Source organism: Hemibagrus wyckioides, linkage group LG16, assembly GCF_019097595.1.
Source record: "Hemibagrus wyckioides isolate EC202008001 linkage group LG16, SWU_Hwy_1.0, whole genome shotgun sequence".
Lineage (NCBI taxonomy): Eukaryota > Metazoa > Chordata > Actinopteri > Siluriformes > Bagridae > Hemibagrus > Hemibagrus wyckioides.
In genome coordinates, this window is record NC_080725.1 from 18750286 (window position 1) to 18768516 (window position 18231).

General features: G+C 33.3%; 1 protein-coding gene across 4 annotated transcripts; it reads left to right on the forward strand.

Annotated features, from left to right (window-relative positions):
- The first annotated feature begins 1234 nt into the window (after positions 1-1234).
- wu:fi09b08 (adhesion G protein-coupled receptor F5) lies at positions 1235-16124 on the forward strand. 4 transcript variants are annotated; one of them, XM_058412463.1, is made up of 20 exons: positions 1235-1528; positions 2725-2784; positions 5200-5303; positions 5700-5748; positions 5860-6009; positions 6729-6893; positions 7280-8722; positions 8899-9008; positions 9179-9243; positions 9596-9732; positions 9924-10109; positions 10261-10464; positions 10729-10875; positions 11528-11706; positions 11808-11978; positions 12205-13557; positions 13688-13729; positions 13829-13888; positions 14022-14085; positions 14452-16122. In XM_058412463.1, the coding sequence occupies exons 2-20, from the start codon at positions 2772-2774 to the stop codon at positions 14526-14528; spliced, it is 4719 nt and encodes a 1572-aa protein (XP_058268446.1). In that variant the 5' UTR covers positions 1235-1528; positions 2725-2771; the 3' UTR covers positions 14529-16122. The 4 variants fall into 4 exon arrangements, with proteins under 4 accessions (XP_058268446.1, XP_058268448.1, XP_058268445.1 ...); XM_058412465.1 differs by lacking the exon at positions 1235-1528 and adding an exon at positions 4653-4690 and having other exon boundaries at positions 2758-2784; XM_058412462.1 differs by lacking the exons at positions 1235-1528; positions 2725-2784 and adding an exon at positions 2798-4355 and having other exon boundaries at positions 9999-10109; positions 14452-16124.
- The last annotated feature ends 2107 nt before the right edge of the window (positions 16125-18231 follow it).

Consider the following 18231-nt stretch of genomic DNA (forward strand, 5'->3'; position numbering starts at 1 on the left):
CTTTAGTCTGACAATGATATTTTTGTGCCTTGGTTTACAATGGACCTTATTCACTTTAATGACTAATTTATCATTAAAAGTTGTTGACAGTAAAGTCTATGCAAACCAACTGTAATGCATTATGTGTTGTACTGTTTATTTTTTTATGGTAAAATTCTGGCAACCTCAGCTGCCAGTAATTTACCGTAAACTGGGAACTTTACAATAAAATACCATAATATAATATTCGGTTGTATTGTGGTTTTTATCTCAGAAAGACTGTAATTAGGTTTACAGTATATTTGTTATTTTACAGTAGTTTACCTTAAACAGGTTTACTTTCTGTCTGTTTTTTAACAGTAATTTGTTGTAAACAATCAATAGTTCCCAACTGTGTAATTTATGGTTGCTAAGAAAGCATTCTGGAAAGTGGTGAACAGTGTCACTGTACAATTTACGGTAAAATTCTGGCAACCCAGCTGCCAGTATTTTATCGTAAAATATACAGATTTTTTTTTTACAGTGTACAAGGACAGGAAACCTGTCCTTGTACACTGCACAATAACCTCCTTATTGATTTACATAACACTATACACATGCTGTATCTGCATCACACAATTGTCACCCAAATGAGGATGGGTTCCCTTTTGAGTCTGGTTCCCCTCAAGGTTTCTTCCTCCTACCATCTAAGGGAGTTTTTCCTTGCCACAGTCGCCTCAGTCACCTCAGGCTTGCTCACTTGGGATAACATCTAGGACTGTTTGTCTGTTTGTCTATTCATATGTTTGTTGTTTTCTTATGTGGTTTCTCATGTAAAGCTGCTTTGAGACAATGCCCTTTGTTAAAAGTGCTATACAAATAAAATTGAATTGAAATTGAATTGAATTGAAACCTCAGAAAAACAGGAAAATGAATTCAAAGAAACAAAAAACTAGGAAAATAACAAGAAATGATCTTTTATAGCTCAGGGTCTAATTGTCAAAAGGGCACATTGACACACTGACATCAGGAATATACAAGTTATTCAGGAAAGAACTGAAAGCAAGAGAGAACATTCATGAGACATTCAAGACAGGGGTGAAGACAATAACCAAAATCTGTATAAACAAAACATGACACGAGTTAAGTATCAAAACATGGAGCAGTGATATTCAAATAAAGATATGACGTGTGAGCTGCAGCATATGCTGGGAATCTGTGACATTCATGTTGGAACAGGTTTTGGCCACTTTTGGTGAATGAAAATCTTCATGTTTATTTTACAGCAATTGTGTGCCTTCACCATTGTGTCTTCACTATATGAATGTGATGATCAGGTGTCCACAAAGTTTTTGTAATATAGTATAGTGGACCCCACTACCAGCCTCACTTTTAGCATCTTTTTGAATTGGAATGAGGAAACAAGACATTACAGTAAACGCTGAGATCTGAAACAGGCCTGGCAAGCATGCCTCTCTTTGATGTCAGAAATAAAATGATATAAAGCTCAGACACTTTTGGCTAAGCTGCTCATGTTCAGCAAGATAATCGTGGGCTGATTAGAGCCAAGGTAAGACCTACAAACTAAGATTTCATGCTATACTTAATATTGTGATTTTGTCTTGAATTTTGTGAGTATTTTGAATTCTGAATTGAGGAAGTGCAGTGACTATGAAATGCCATACAGTAATACAATCTGTAATTATAAAATTATTACAGTAGTCATGATAGAGATATAATCAATCTAAGAACTTAGAAACAAAGGTTAAAAACAAGTGATTTAAAACAAGAACTGTTAAAAACATAATATATATATACAGTTTAGTGATCTAATGCAAAACAGATACATGGTTCAAAATATCACAAAAGTGCTAATAGATCTTCAGCTCCTTGATTTAAAATCCATGTAAAAGCCTCTTTGTGTAAAAGATTGCTTTGAATTCATGCACTTTATTTTAAATTCTGTGATATAATATGACAGACATATTATACAAGTATATTATATTATATTATATTATATTATATTATATTATATTATATTATATTATATTATATTATATTATATTATATTATATTATATTATATTATATTATACAAATATATTTGAGGCCATACAAATGTACGTAAATACTCTGCAGTGCTTCATTTTATCACCACAAACCTTGTTTTGGGACCATGACCTGAAGGGTTCAAAACATTGAAATTACATTGATTTATAAGTTGCTCAAAGGGTCCTGGTTGCACAATTCCACTTGACTGTATACACTTGTAAAAAGGACATTATTTATTATCATACTCTTCAGTGTCATCCAAATGAGGATGGATACCATCTGAGTCTGGTTCCTCTCAAGGTGTTTTCCTTATATCACCTCAGGGAGTTTTTACACAGTTGCCTCATTAGGAAAAAATATAAATTAATTATAAATTAAAATTATAAATTAATTTTAACTTTTTAAAATTTTTATCCTAAATGTTTATATTTAGATAAAACCGCTTTGAAAGAAAGTCCTTTGTTAAAAGCACTAAACAAATAAAATAAAATTGAATTTGGCCCCATGGTAGCACTATGTAGTGCTTGGCCTCTTATTAGCTGCATGCAGCTTTATTTGTAATTTTTAATTTGTGGATGGGCATAATAGAAGGAAAGACAACCTGAAGAGAGTTATTATTGCTTTCTAATATTGTAACTCTTTAACAGATTCATTTCATTTACTTCTTCTTGGTGTGTTATGCATGTGCTTACTAACTCTTGTATTTTATATGTAGAGACAGCAAAGTGATACCAGCTGAATTCCAAAATCTGCCTCATTATTATGGCAAATAAAGGTAAGTTATTCAACTTACCTGACTAATAAAGTAATCAAAACAATTGCATTCTACATTTCCTTTTGAGCGAAAGATGTACAACTTAAAAATCTGCAACAATTATGTACTCATCATCATAACAAAGACAGATATTGGTATTGAGATGCCAATTTTTATTAAATAAAACAGAAACAAAACAAAGTAGGGCAAACAAACAAGGGCAATACAATGCGTACTCAAGCAAAACCAATATGATACACAATGTAAGAGTCACATGTTTTGCCACACTGCTGAGAAACAGAGTCTGCATTGCCGGGTGGCACCATGCCAAACAAATATTCTAAGGAGTGTTTCCAGCACCTCGTTCAATTCACGCCTTAAATACCCGACAGTGTAGTGAGGTTCTGCCCCGTCTTAGTCTAGTTTTCAAAATAAGAACTGAAATACTGTTATGTATGTTTTTTTCAAGGATTAATTAAATACCATATTTGTCTGAACAAGCTTTGCAGCCAGAGGGGGAGTTTATTAGAGACTTGCTCATGTAGTCCTGTCAGACATTGTTATTTGTTAGACATATTTTAGTTGGGTCTATTATATCTGTACAGATAATATCGGACTAATTTACAGTCTAGAAGACTGGCCAGTGATTAATTATTGATAAAGTCTAAATCCATTCCAGTGATTACATAACACCACATGAAACTCATACCAAATAGCTAGTTGACACATCAGGCCCTTATTGCAAGTAGAGTTATAATTTCCTGCATGTGTGTCTTATGTATTTGGTAATGACAAGGATACATAGAAAGTATATCATCTCCTAAATATAGATCGAAAGTCTTATTTGTTTGTTTGTATTTACTGCTTGGAAAATGTATCTTGCCATGCAGGTATAAGGATATTATCGGCTCCATCATCTACTTGTGCATGTGGATGGGTGTAGAAGTTAGGGCATAATAGCTACCCATGATATTAGTGTGTACTGCTCTGATAAAGCCACTGTGGTACCACACAAAGGTTGTATCAAAGATCAACCGGCAATCTTCGTCCATGCAATTCAATTAGACTCAATGAAATGAAAGCTGATTTGTTCAGGCATACTACCAGGCATGTTGTATCTTGTTATGACCAAGATTCAGTCTTAATAGTAATGTTGCTTAATTCTTTCTATTTATAGTCATCATCACAGATCAGCATTGGGGTTTTTACATGTAATATAGTGAAAATACTAACACTGTAACTTGCATATGAATGTTTGGGTATGTAATATTTGCTAAACAATGTTTGATTATAAAATGTTGTTGCCTAGACAACCTTTTAAACTTATACATATACCATTGTCTCTTTCTCAGAAGAGGTTGGTTACAAGCTACAAACAATGAGTTGTTAATCATAATTGGGTGGGGTGAACTTAAAAACCAGTTTAATTGCAATGTGATTGTGAAACAATTCCTGTTCAGATGTTTCAATGTGCAAAAGAATGTCCTCAGTGAACTCACGTTTACCGCACACGTGGTATTTTGTATTTCTTATTTGTAGACAGGCAGAACCGTCAAAACTAAACAGTCAAGTAAACTGTACTTATATTACCAGTGAGTACATAATAATGCAGTGATTATCAGGAGACAGGTGATCTATCAAATGGTATAGTGTCCTAGTCATGTGGACATCTGGTGTTGGGTGGAACTGTCACATGAGGATGTGGAGGATGTTGGATGTTTTCATCCCAATTTTATTGTTGTTTTGGTTTGTGAAATTAACAAAAATAATGACAGTGTTTTGGTTAGTTTGATGTATGTTCCTGTAAAGATAATGTCTTGACATACACTACCAGTCAAAAGTTTGGACACACCTTCTAATTCCATGGTCTTTCTTGATTCCTTTCTGAGGCTGGTCACTCTAAATGAACTTCTCCTCTGCAGCAGAGGTAAGTTTTGGTCTTGCTTTACTGGGATGGTCTTCATGTGAGCCAGTTTCATCATGGTGCTTGATGGGTTTTGCAAATGCACTTGACAATACTGTTCTTGCAAGAACTATTCCAGAACACCTGACCTTCGTGTCTTAAAATAACAACTGACTGTTTTTTGTTGTTACATATGGATTACTTAAATCCATGTGTGTTATTTCATAGTTTTGAAATCTCCAGTATTGTTCTAGAATGTAGAAAATAAATCCCTAAACAAAAAACATGGAATTAGAAGGTGTGTCCAAACCTTTGACTGGTAGTGTACTTGTCAAGTCTTTTCTTCATTTGAATGAAGAAATTATTAAAGTGTTTAGAGGAAAACTAGCAACATGAGCATGAAGAACATTCAGCCATTGTTTCAATCTCAGAAACAGTTGCATCAGGTCTACAGATGTAGCTATAATACGTCATAATAAAATTACCATGCAAGACATTTTATTTTTTACACTTTTTATTTATATACTTTTCAGGGAAAATATCAAAATATGATTTGCTTGGATTTGTTGTCATCCTGCTGATTAAAATGCAACTGGTGAACTCACAAGTGCTCCCTGAAATTTCAGACATTGTTGAGGTAAAATAAAAATAACTTTTTTTCTTTTAATTGTTTGTTAGAAACAAAAATAATGGTAGATTTCAGAAATGTTTCAGACAGCAATAAAATCTCAGGTTCTTACCTCTGAGTATATGTCCACTAACAGGCACATCAACCTCAGGTTTTGATGTGTTGTACATTCTGAGATGCTTTTCTGCTCACCACAATTTGAAAGACTTTTTGAGTTACTATTCTGTGTAAACTTTAAAGATTGCTGTGTGTGAGATCAGCAGTTTCTGAAATACTGTTTCTGTATATATTCCCTCAAAGGTAAAATGATAATATAGCACATTTTAACAAACTGTTATTATTTGTTTTTATATAATTAATTACTATGCCAGTACACACAAGTAATAACGTTTTTTTTTTATTCAGTTTAGCTACCCAGAGGAACAAGTGCCTCTCTTAAGGAAAACACGAGAAGGTAAATAATTTAGATGTAATGTATAAAAACAAATCTCTTTATTACATCTATGTCTGTTTTTTCTTTTTATACTTGTCACTCAATTAATCAAAATCCCATTATTATTTCCAGTGAACACAGGCAAAGTAGAATACATCGTAATTGTAGAGGTGAATGCATCAGAAGTGATTTTGTTTGACCAAGTCAAAGCATCAGCGGATTCCATCACTCCTTTACAAATAGACAACATCACAAACATCAGTGGTTTGGACATTAGAGCAGGTAAGCTCTATTTTTTATGACACTTAATTTGTTTATATTTAAATATTTAAGTTTTCAAAATAAGTTTTCTTTTCTCATTATGGCAATTGAAAATATGTTTGACAACGAAAGCAATTGGATGGGCCACTAATCCTGCCTGAATTTCAGGTTCATTATGATCCCTTAGAGTGTAATTTATACACCAATGAACATCAAGTGGTGTTCTTGATCCCTAGCCCCCTGTCTGCCCCCACAGTTATGTAAAATAAATCAGTGAAGCACAGAAAAAAAGTTGTTGTTGAAATCTGTAAATAATTAGCTGGCTACTCCTGACCTATTTCCATTAAATAACTCTCTACTACACATAAAACCCTCTTAGCATATACTGTTCAGAAGGACTGCATTAAAATGTGATTGTGGTCTATCTCAATTGATATCATTCTGAAGATATATCTAAGTTGGGCTTTTATACTCTATTAACAGGAAATAACCAGGAAGTAGTCTAGATGAATATATAATTATATAATCAAGTACTAGATTATAGGGAGGGAAACTCCTGCTGACCGAGACATTTATATATATATATATATATATATATATATATATATATATGTATATATATATATATATATATATATATATATATATATATATATATATATATATATATAGAAATATATATATATATATATATTCAGTTGTGAACTATTCTTTAAAATGATTTTTATTTTTTTTCCCAGTGTGCCAGCCAAATAACACTCAATACCAGTGCACGTGTGTGGATCAGTATGTTTGGTCATACAATAATTGTATTACCTATAACAACTGTGATAACCTAAATGATGGAACATGTACTTGTATCAGTGCCATTCCCAGTGATGGACAGGTCTGTCTGCCAAAAACTGGTAAGAAAAAAATTGAATAGCCCTTTCTTTCTTTCTTTTTTTTCTTTCTTTCTTTCTTTCTTTCTTTCTTTCTTTCTTTCTTTCTTTCTTTCTTTCTTTCTTTCTTTCGGAATGAGATTCATGCTATAAACCTTAGAACGATAAACATTTACTGAATGTTATATGTCATATACTCCTATTCATTTATAAAATAATAGATTCTTCCTCAGAAATTGTATATGCTGTATTTTCATATTACACACACACACACACACACACACACACAAATATATGCATATGCAATATATAGAGGTATCTATTAAGATACCTCTGTTTTTTTATACAACTTTGGAAGAGCTTGAGATTTTAAACAAACAATCAAATTTACACATCTCCAACAACAACAGGCTACACAACGACTCCTGCAACAACAGCCAACACAACAATTCCTGTAACAACAGCCATCACAACAACTCCTGCAACAACAGCCAACACAACAATTCCTGTAACAACAGCCATCACAACAACTCCTGCAACAACAGCCAACACAACGACTCCTGCAACAACAGCCATCACAACAACTCCTGCAACAACAGCCAACACAACAATTCCTGTAACAACAGCCATCACAACGACTCCTGCAACAACAGCCATCACAACAACTCCTGCAACAACAGCCAACACAACAATTCCTGTAACAACAGCCAACACAACAATTCCTGTAACAACAGCCATCACAACAACTCCTGCAACAACAGCCAACACAACGACTCCTGCAACAACAGCCAACACAACAATTCCTGTAACAACAGCCATCACAACAACTCCTGCAACAACAGCCAACACAACTCCTGCAACAACAGCCAACACAACAACTCCTGCAACAACAGCCAACACAACAATTCCTGTAACAACAGCCATCACAACAACTCCTGCAACAACAGCCATCACAACAACTCCTGCAACAACAGCCAACACAACAATTCCTGTAACAACAGCCAACACAACAACTCCTGTAACAACAGCCAACACAACAATTCCTGTAACAACAGCCATCACAACAACTCCTGTAACAACAGCCAACACAACAATTCCTGTAACAACAGCCAACACAACAACTCCTGTAACAACAGCCATCACAACAACTCCTGCAACAACAGCCAACACAACAATTCCTGTAACAACAGCCAACACAACAACTCCTGTAACAACAGCCATCACAACAACTCCTGTAACAACAGCCAACACAACAATTCCTGTAACAACAGCCAACACAACAATTCCTGTAACAACAGCCATCACAACAACTCCTGCAACAACAGCCAACACAACAACTCCTGTAACAACAGCCAACACAACGACTCCTGCAACAACAGCCAACACAACAATTCCTGTAACAACAGCCATCACAACAACTCCTGTAACAACAGCCAACACAACAACTCCTGTAACAACAGCCAACACAACAACTCCTGTAACAACAGCCAACACAACAATTCCTGTAACAACAGCCATCACAACAACTCCTGCAACAACAGCCATCACAACAACTCCTGCAACAACAGCCAACACAACAACTCCTGTAACAACAGCCAACACAACAATTCCTGTAACAACAGCCATCACAACTCCTGGAACAAAAGCCAATACAACAATTCCTGCAACAAAAGCCAATACAACAACTCCTGGAACAAAAGCCAATACAACAACTCCTGGAACAAAAGCCAATACAACAACTCCTGGAACAAAAGCCAATACAACAACTCCTGCAACAAAAGCCAACACAACTACACCCCCCACAACTACAACCACCACAACTACCACAGCAGCTATTACAACCCCAGCCCAAAGTATGATTATAATCCTTCTTTTGCCTTGCTTATTTTTTTGCCATTGGCAACATCCCAAAAACATTTTTTGCTACTTTGAAAATATATTTTATGTGTAATTATTGTATTATGCAAGTAATGTGAATTTATTTGCTAAATGATATTACCTGTTTTATTTTTAATATATTTTTTTCAAGACAACAAGGTACTACGCCTCTCACTGAAACTAAATCAAAGTTTTGACTTTGAACTCCTCAGTAAAAGTAGTACAACATATAAATCATATGAAACAAAAATTAAGAATTCAGTAAGTATTGTACAATATATGATTTAATCCATATTATTATTATTATTATTATTATTATTATTATTATTATTATTATTATTTAGTAGTAGTAGTAGTAATAGTAGTGATATTGGTTAGGATATCCACTTTCACTCAAACCATATGACACTCTGAATATTTTTTACCATCAGATTGAAAAAAGTTACAAAAATGTACCTGGCTATCAGCTCAACTCTGCAACAGTGACTGGTTTCAGGTGATGCTATTTATTGAAATCTGATATGATTGTGCTTTAAATTTGTTCATCAAGCATTATTCTGATAACAAATCATTTAATTAACAAAACACTATTGTTGTTAATTAGCCAAATGAATTAATTTATTATTAATGGTAGTGAAGGTTAATTAATAAACTGAATTATTTAATTAATCAATCAATTTATTATTCAATAATGGTAGCAATAATAATATTGTTAATTCTTCTTCTTCTTCTTCTTCTTCTTCTTCTTGGAATATAATTGGAATATTCCAACCTATAATATATATTTTTTGATAATCTAAAATTGTAAGATTCTGTCATGTATTGAAGATGTTCTATGCTTTAAATAGACCTGGCAGTGTGTTTGCAGACTTCAGTATTAATACAACAAGTACCAACATTGATTTGGCTTCAGCAAGCCAACAGCTTGCTACCAATCTCCGTAATAACGGATTCAGTGTTAGTGATGATTTACTCAGGCAAAATGGTAGGTTATTATTATTATTATTATTATTATTATTATTATTATTATTATTATTATTTTTATTTTTATTATTATTATCTTCACACAGTTTTCTATATATATATACTTTATAAATGTGTAAGAAAACTGCAAGCATTAACAACAACAGCAAAAATAAAAAAAACACCTGAGATATGCATGGCTCTTTGTTTCAGTGGAAGGAAAACTAACTAACATCCAGGGCAACATATATCCTGATTCAGATCTCAAATTGACATGTAATCTTACAGAGAATAATGGAATAAAATGGACCCTGAATGAGATTCAATTACAGCAGTCAGAACAGTATGTAATTAATAATACTGAACTCACTGTAAAGAATGCTGGTCCCAGTAACAGTGGTAAGTCATACAACTTTCTGCTGAATTAACATCTTTAACTGATCAGATTGTTTTCTTTACTTTTCTTTTATAATAATAATAATAATAATAATAATAATAATAATAATAATAATAATAATAATAATAATAATTTATTCTCTGTTTTTTTCAGGTCAATATTCATGCATTGCAACAGTGAACTCTCTGCCCTACACAATCTGGCAGATGATTACAATTCAGCCATACCCTAATATCCAAGTGACCAGTGACAAAACTTTAGAATGTCAGGATACTACAATCTCACTTCAGTGTTGTGTTCAGGGTGTATATCAAGTGAAATGGACTGACCCCAAAATCTGCAACTCACTTTCGAAAGGTCATACACATACACAGCTTTTATGTGATATTTTATTTGATGTGGTCATGAATACCAGTGTAACTGAATATGCAGACCAAAAATAAGTAACTAAAAATCAAAGCAACACATTGCTACAAACAAATATTTAGCCCACCTTCACTGAATGACAATGAGTACAGTTAGACCTGAAAAAGAAAATGTTTTCAATTTTGGTAAAATACAGAATATGTAAGAGAAACTTTGAACAAGATTAACCATTTGTGTTGCACTTTTTCTTCCCAGGAGGCTGCATATCATGTGACTATAAAATTAACAAAGAGGAATGCCAGGCTACTGAGCAAACAAAAACGGTCTCATGTCAACTAACACAACCTATCAGCGAAAGCAGTTACAACTCAAAGACCATCAAAATAAATGTAACAAACCAAAGTGAGTAATAATTTATTTTTAAAATTACACCCCTCACCCCATCAAATTATAACAAGCCTAGGAACATCAGTAATCTACATATCTACCATCACATACTGTAATCATTAAAAATACATAAATACAAAAGCAAAATGCATTATTATTATTAATTATTATAATGAATATCAACAATTTTTTTAGTCAGATGTTTCATACATTTTTCATGATTTATAAAAACATAGGGTATATGATACCTTTCCAAGTGTATCAGTATAAATCATTCATTTGTACATTACATTTTGATACAACCTTTAACCAGGGGAAACTGACCTCTTGAGGTTTTTGACACTTTAGTGTAATATAAATCAAATGTAAAATAGATGCAATTTACTTATTTAGCCATACATCTAAACACAATATCAAGCAATAAAATGAAAAGCAAGTTTGCTAGGATTCCTTTTTGCAAATTTCTGTTAATGATTTTTGAAACTTTTGAAGTGCTACTACCATGCATTAGCCAATGGGAAAACAGTACTTTCTCTTTTTATTTTGTTGTTTTTACCTGATGAAAAAAAAAAATCCTAACATTACTTTTCTAATAAAGCATCAAATCTTGAAAATTGTACACACTTAAATGCAGCACATAAATGTTGTTATATCTCATGTTTTTTAGACTTTGACTGTTCTGACAATGTATTTGGAGCTGGAATATTGGGAGCAACACAAACCTCTAACTGTCCTGGAGACATGGTTGGCTATCAAGTAGCTCAGTGTAGTTCATCAAAACAGTGGAACATTACAGAAGACAAGTGTGTCCTGCGCGCCATTCAAAATTTAAAAGATGAAGCTGAGGCAATTATATTTTTTCCTTGCTTTCATGAAAGATAATGAAGAAAAATAATCTTGGAGTGTAATTTCTGTTTGCTTCTTCATAACAATTTGTGCTTCTGTAGACTTTACAGGTAGCAGGCATCCCACAGTTTATGGCCAGCCTCAGCAGTAATGCTACATCACAGACTCAAAACTTAATTGACTCTGCAGCAACCATAACAACAATAGTAGACATACTAACAATCGTTTCAGATCTCTCACAAACAACTTTCGTCAGTCAAACTATTATGACGGTAAGTAAACTCACCCTGTTTTCAATATTAGAAGTTTTCATCATAAATATTGAATTGGTAATAGCTCTAATATTGAATCTCACTTTATATAATCTATAGTACATACAGCATTTCATACAATTTAGTAATTTTTTTATAAAAAAAAGAAGAATCAAAACAGCTGTTTCTGCTTTATTTTATTTACAAAAATTTTTATTTTATTTGGTCTATTTAATAAATATTTCAGGATTTCCTAAAAACAGCTGAGGTCATTGGAACAGATGGTTCATCACACACTTGGGAGAGTTTAAACAAAAATGATACAACCAGTAATGCCAGTAATATACTTCTGAATGCGACAGAGAGCATCGCACGCAGACTCCTGGATGACAACTTCTTGATAACAACAAACTTCACTTATCTAAAAAAAGAATCAATTACTGCCCCATTTTCTGAAGACTTTGGAAAAAATTTAACTACCCATATTAATATTCCAGTGACTAGTGCAAAGATGTTCCTCACAGTCATAATATCGTCAGCTTTTAACAACATCTTACCTGTTCGAACTCTGACCAACAATGACAGCAATCAGACTGGAACCAAGATCAATGGAGATGTAGTCCTGACTGAGACAACGTCAAAAATTAACAACATCTCCCTTTCTTTTAAAATCATGAATACTACACTGGGAAACCCTCAGTGTGTCTTTTGGAACTTTAGTCTTCTGAATGGTGTTGGTGGATGGGACTCGACTGGATGTCAGTTAAAGCTATTAGGGAATGAAAGTGAAAAATATACATGTGAGTGCAATCACACAACCTCTTTTTCTATCTTGATGTCACCATTTACCCTGGATAAAAACAAAGCCATAATTTTAGACTATATAACTTACATTGGTGTTGGCATTTCAATGGGCAGCTTGGTTTTGTGCCTCATCATTGAAATCATCATATGGAAATTAGTGACACGAAATGACACATCCTACATGCGTCATGTCTCCATAGTCAACATCGCTGTCTCCCTTCTGATTGCGGACATATGCTTCATCATTGGAGCAGCTGTTGTTAAACAAGAGGGTCCCTGCAGTACAGCAACCTTCTTCATGCACTTTTTTTATCTTGCCCTTTTCTTCTGGATGTTGCTGTCAGCACTCTTGCTCCTCTACCGCACCCTCATGGTCTTTTCCAGAATGACCAGAGGAGCAATGATGGGCATAGGCTTCACTGTCGGCTATGGAGCCCCGTTAATCATTGCTGTCATTACAGTGGCATCTACAGCTGGAAACAAAGGATACATTCAACAAGATTACAACTGTTGGCTGAACTGGAGTAAAACGAAGGCCCTCCTGGCATTTGTGATTCCTGCTCTGACGATTGTAGCTATAAACTTCCTGGTGCTTATTGTGGTTCTGTTTAAGATGATGAGAAGAGGAGTTAATGCTTCTACTCAGCCAGATGAGAAACATTCCCTCGTGGTCATTGCTAAATGCGTGGCGATTTTAACACCTCTCTTTGGTCTAACGTGGGGATTTGGCATTGGGACCCTGGTGTCATCGAACTTTGGAATTCATGTGGTGTTCGCATTCCTTAATTCACTGCAGGTACTAAAGATATGTCAATCCAATTTCCTCTGTAATTTTCATTACACACACTAAATATATATTAAGATTAATGCATTTATAGTTTTATAATTAATATATTGTATAGTAAAATAAACTTGTTTCTTTGAAGGGTTTCTTTATTTTGCTGTTTGGACTATTACTGGACAGTAAGGTAGGTATAATCTAATACCATGAAACTCTTCACACAGAAACAATAGAAATAATGTTTATATGCATATGTTGTTTACATATTACATTTTTGTGGTTGCAGGTCCGAGAAGCACTGGCAGGAAAGTTTTCACTGAGGAACTTAAGTTCTGGCCACACCAGGGTAAATATTTTTTATGTTAAATATAATAGTTGATGGTTTATATGCTAGCTCTTTAGAAAAAACTTCATACCCTTCAACCCTCATACTTAAAATAATTTTCTCCAAGCCCATGATGGATGTGTTTGAATTACAGAGTACGAGTGCAGGACCTACGTCCTCAAGTGGATTTCCTTTCATGCAGAGGTTACGGCAAAGATGTATGTAACTGAAATTGAATCAAAATAGACTTATTTAATCAGTAAGACTGATGACATTGTGTATGACCAGCTCATTTTTTCCTTTGTAATGTTCCTTCACACAATAAATGTCTGTGACTCTGTAATCTAAATGGTCTTTTCAGGTTTGTAGACACTTTTTGTACATTAAAACAAGTACATATATATTAAAACAAAACAAATGTTAGCTCTTTTTCTGTCTTTAATATAGCAATAAAATTCAAATAAAAAAAGAAACATTTTAGGGATGTCATACTCTCTTATGTGTTAGTTTTGTCATTCACCAAGTATGTGAGCATTGTCTTAGTTTATGAGTAGCATGTCCACTAATATTTTGGTCTTTTGCAGATGTGTACAATGTACAACAGAACAGCGGCAACACGGCTTCAGCTTCAAACAGCTCATATGCACCTATCAACACTTAAGGCAGTAGACCCCAATTATAAGAGTATGTTGAACTGCAAACATTATAATGTACATCTAGATGCAAAAAATAATGACAATTAATAAATAAACATAAAATAATACATAATTCTAAAGCACGCTTTTTAACATAATTTCTCTTGAAGCTTAACACAGTTGATTTCAGAACAATACATAAGGAATGAATTTTGAAATGCTTAAATAAAATGATCTTTATGATTGTTTATTATTTTAGGTTTTCTGATTGTTTTTCCATTTTATCAAATGAAGTAATAATTTAATTAAATATTGCTGTATTCCTAAAGCAAAAACATTTCCTCAAAAATAGCACTATTATCAAAACTCTTCTTAATTATCTTTATTATTTCATATGGCACCCATACAATGATGAAATGTTATTCCCTGACCTCTAAAGTATGGATTGGAGATTTGGATTTTGTTATGGTTTCTGTTTTGTAAAGAATAAATTTTTTTAACAAATGAATTATAATTTACATTATGTTGTCTCTGGTATTTAATCAAGTTAGTTTTGGGTCAGCTTGGTCTGAGCCCTCAATTCAGACCTCTGAACTACTAATTGAATAATCATAACTGAAAATTTCACAGTAATGACAGACCAAATCATACATGCTCCAAACCTATGAATTTGTTTAAATAATCTTTATGAAAATTCAATTATGCCACAGATCCTGACTGATAAGAAGGTGATGGATAAGAGTGTCTGCCAAATGCCAGAAATGTGAATGTGATGATTTACTTTCTTTAACAGCGACTCGTTATCGTAAATCGTTATGTTATTTTTTGCACTAATGAACATTTTCAGCAACTTGTGTCAGATCAGTGGTCTGACAGTGTAGCTATAAATGATCTAATACCTTTGGAAATATCTGTGTCAATCTCTTATGGTATTTTGTTGAAAATGTAAAGTATATATTTGTATATGTAACTTTATGACAACAGTCTGGGAAAGGCCCCCACATGGGAGTTATAATCAAGTGTTCATGTAATTTGGATATATAATTTAAGATTCTTAAAACCTGCTCAACATTAAACTTATAACATAGAATCAGGAAGCAGGAGAATGCAGGAAACAAATGCAGACTGAAACTGGTCTGGCAAGTAGGAAAACATAGTAGGATTAGTGGTCAATTCTAAAACATTTGTATGGTCAGGTGACTGAAATAATAACCTGAAAAGGTAAGAGGTTTCAGGCAAACCTACTCATGTTTAGTGAGATCAATGTGGGCTGTATGGAGCCATGGTAAGTGCTAAAAATTTAAATTTATGATATATTTAATGGTGTGTTCTCTTTATTCTACGTTTTTGTAGAACAAAGCATGCATCAATATTAAGCATCTAATCAATATTAATAATTAGTTTCCTTTAGCTTCCTCAACTTTGCTGAACTTTTATTTATTGCTAATATTCCTTGGCCTGAGTTAGCAGCAGCTTAACAGCTCAACAGTAATTATCATGGAGGAATGATAATAAACAAGAGCGAATGATCTCTGCATTTAAAACCTAAAGAAATAAACAAACAAGATTAAAAAGACAATTAAATCTTGCAAGAGCAACTTACTATAATGTGACTTTTATATAAAACATCTAATGGAAACTGTGTCTCATTTCACTATGTATTGTGTCAGCTATATGTGGTTTAAATGACAATAAAAGCTTCATGGCTTGACTTGACTTTAATCAAAACATTAAATGCTTCAGTGCTTTCTGTGAATTCAAAAAACATTCAAATCATTCAGGCTTAAAATATATGAATGTTTCTGTGTGAAAACGTAATATTAGTATTAATCTCTAAATGAAATCTTATGGACAAAAAGTTCATTATACAGATTTACCAAAGTTTAATTCTTGGCTTTCATTGATTAGAATGTGTTGCTGAGTAGTTTCAAATCACAGATTTACATTAATGCACTTGTTCCAATGCCTTATTGTGTTACAACTTGAAAAGCTGTATGACACATGACCAATAACCAATACAATTCCCATAAGCAATAAAACAAATGAAAAAAAACAAAACAAAAAAACAAACAAAAATAAACAAACAAAAAAAAATATTAGATCAGAGTATTACAGGAATCGGTTAAAAGCCTTGAATAAAGTTACTATTATTACTTCATACTATTAGGCTTCTGATTGTGCCTAATAATGATTATTTTATATGTAGAAACACTACATTAATCCAGCTGAAGTTCAAATCTTTATCTGCCTGAGCATCATGGCTAATAAAGGTAAGTGATTATTTTTTTCAGAATGCAAAAACAATAAGTACTTATTTAGAATTGTCTTGTTTCTACAAAGTAATCATTTAGATTTAGATGTGTGCGATTCTGTTGAAGGAAGCATTACAGAATGGCTTGGGTTATAATCTCAAATTTACAGGAAGTAAAAGGATTATGTTCCACATTTCTATTTGAATGAATGGAAATCAAACCAACCTAGCAAATCTGTTCAGGTGTATCACAATAAACAAAGAATTTGCTGAATTATTAAAAAGAAAATCCAGTACTAAATGATGTTATGCTTTTTAGAAAATGTCAAAACCACTATAACTCAAAAGAAAAAAAGTAGTGACCCCCCACCATCAACATAAAAACAAACAAACATCTGTGCCAATGTACACTGAAGCTCATAGTTGCACACCTTACTAATATGCGTTATAGTGTTTTTTTTGTCACCAGTTTTTGTACTCTTTATGCTTCCCATAAAACATTAAACCAGCTGATTTTCAGGAACCAGCAATATTAGACTGCTTCACCTACTATTGCCTTAGTAGCAGAACAAAACTCATAAGATGTTATAAAATAAAACTCACAATAAAATAAAACTCACAATATGTTCTGTACCTTGAAGCTGATACATACAGACTATCTGAATACATATTGTTTCCTATAAACATTTTAGATAAGATACTGTCTATTGTGATAGCTTTCATTAAAAAAATCATGAACATAAGTCCAAGGTAAGAATTTTGCCTATCTGAGACATGCCTAAGTCTGTAGCTAAAATCCGATGACTGATTAACAATGTGCACAGTTTCAAGATTTCTCTCCCTTGGGTATTATTTGCTAATAACATAACTCTTCATAGCTCAGAAGGGAAATTATGGACCTTATGTTTGTAAGCCCCACTTCCTTGTAGGTTCTCTTCTGCAGTTGGAAAAGGAACCTATTGTAAGGATGTAATGAAAGACTAGCTGCATGAGCAGAAAGAACTTTGGACAATGTACTTCCAAGTATTCATTAAATCTACTCAGCAGAGTTATGTGCATGATCAGCAACAGATGGATTAACACAGCTGTTACTAAATAAAACATCCACTGTCATTTGTTATAGTTACCTTTGCAAGGCTAAATGTTGCATTTTTTAACTTTTGTTTTTCAGGAAAAAAATGTGAATATTTTCTGGGATGTGTTGCCATCGTAATCATCCATATGCATGTGGTGAACTCACAAGGACTTCCTGAAATTTCAGACATGATTGTAGAGGTAAAGTTTAAAGCAAAATAGCTCTGAAATATAGCCTTGGGACAGGCGACCAGCAAACGTTTAAAGACAAATACCAGAATCAAAAGCCAGAAAAGAATTTTAACCGTCTCATGGGTTTGTGGCTTATTATGGTTTCCCTTTTTTGGTCTCATTTTTACATAAAAGTAATAAATTTAAAGTAAACGGCGGAGTCAGTGTCCAAA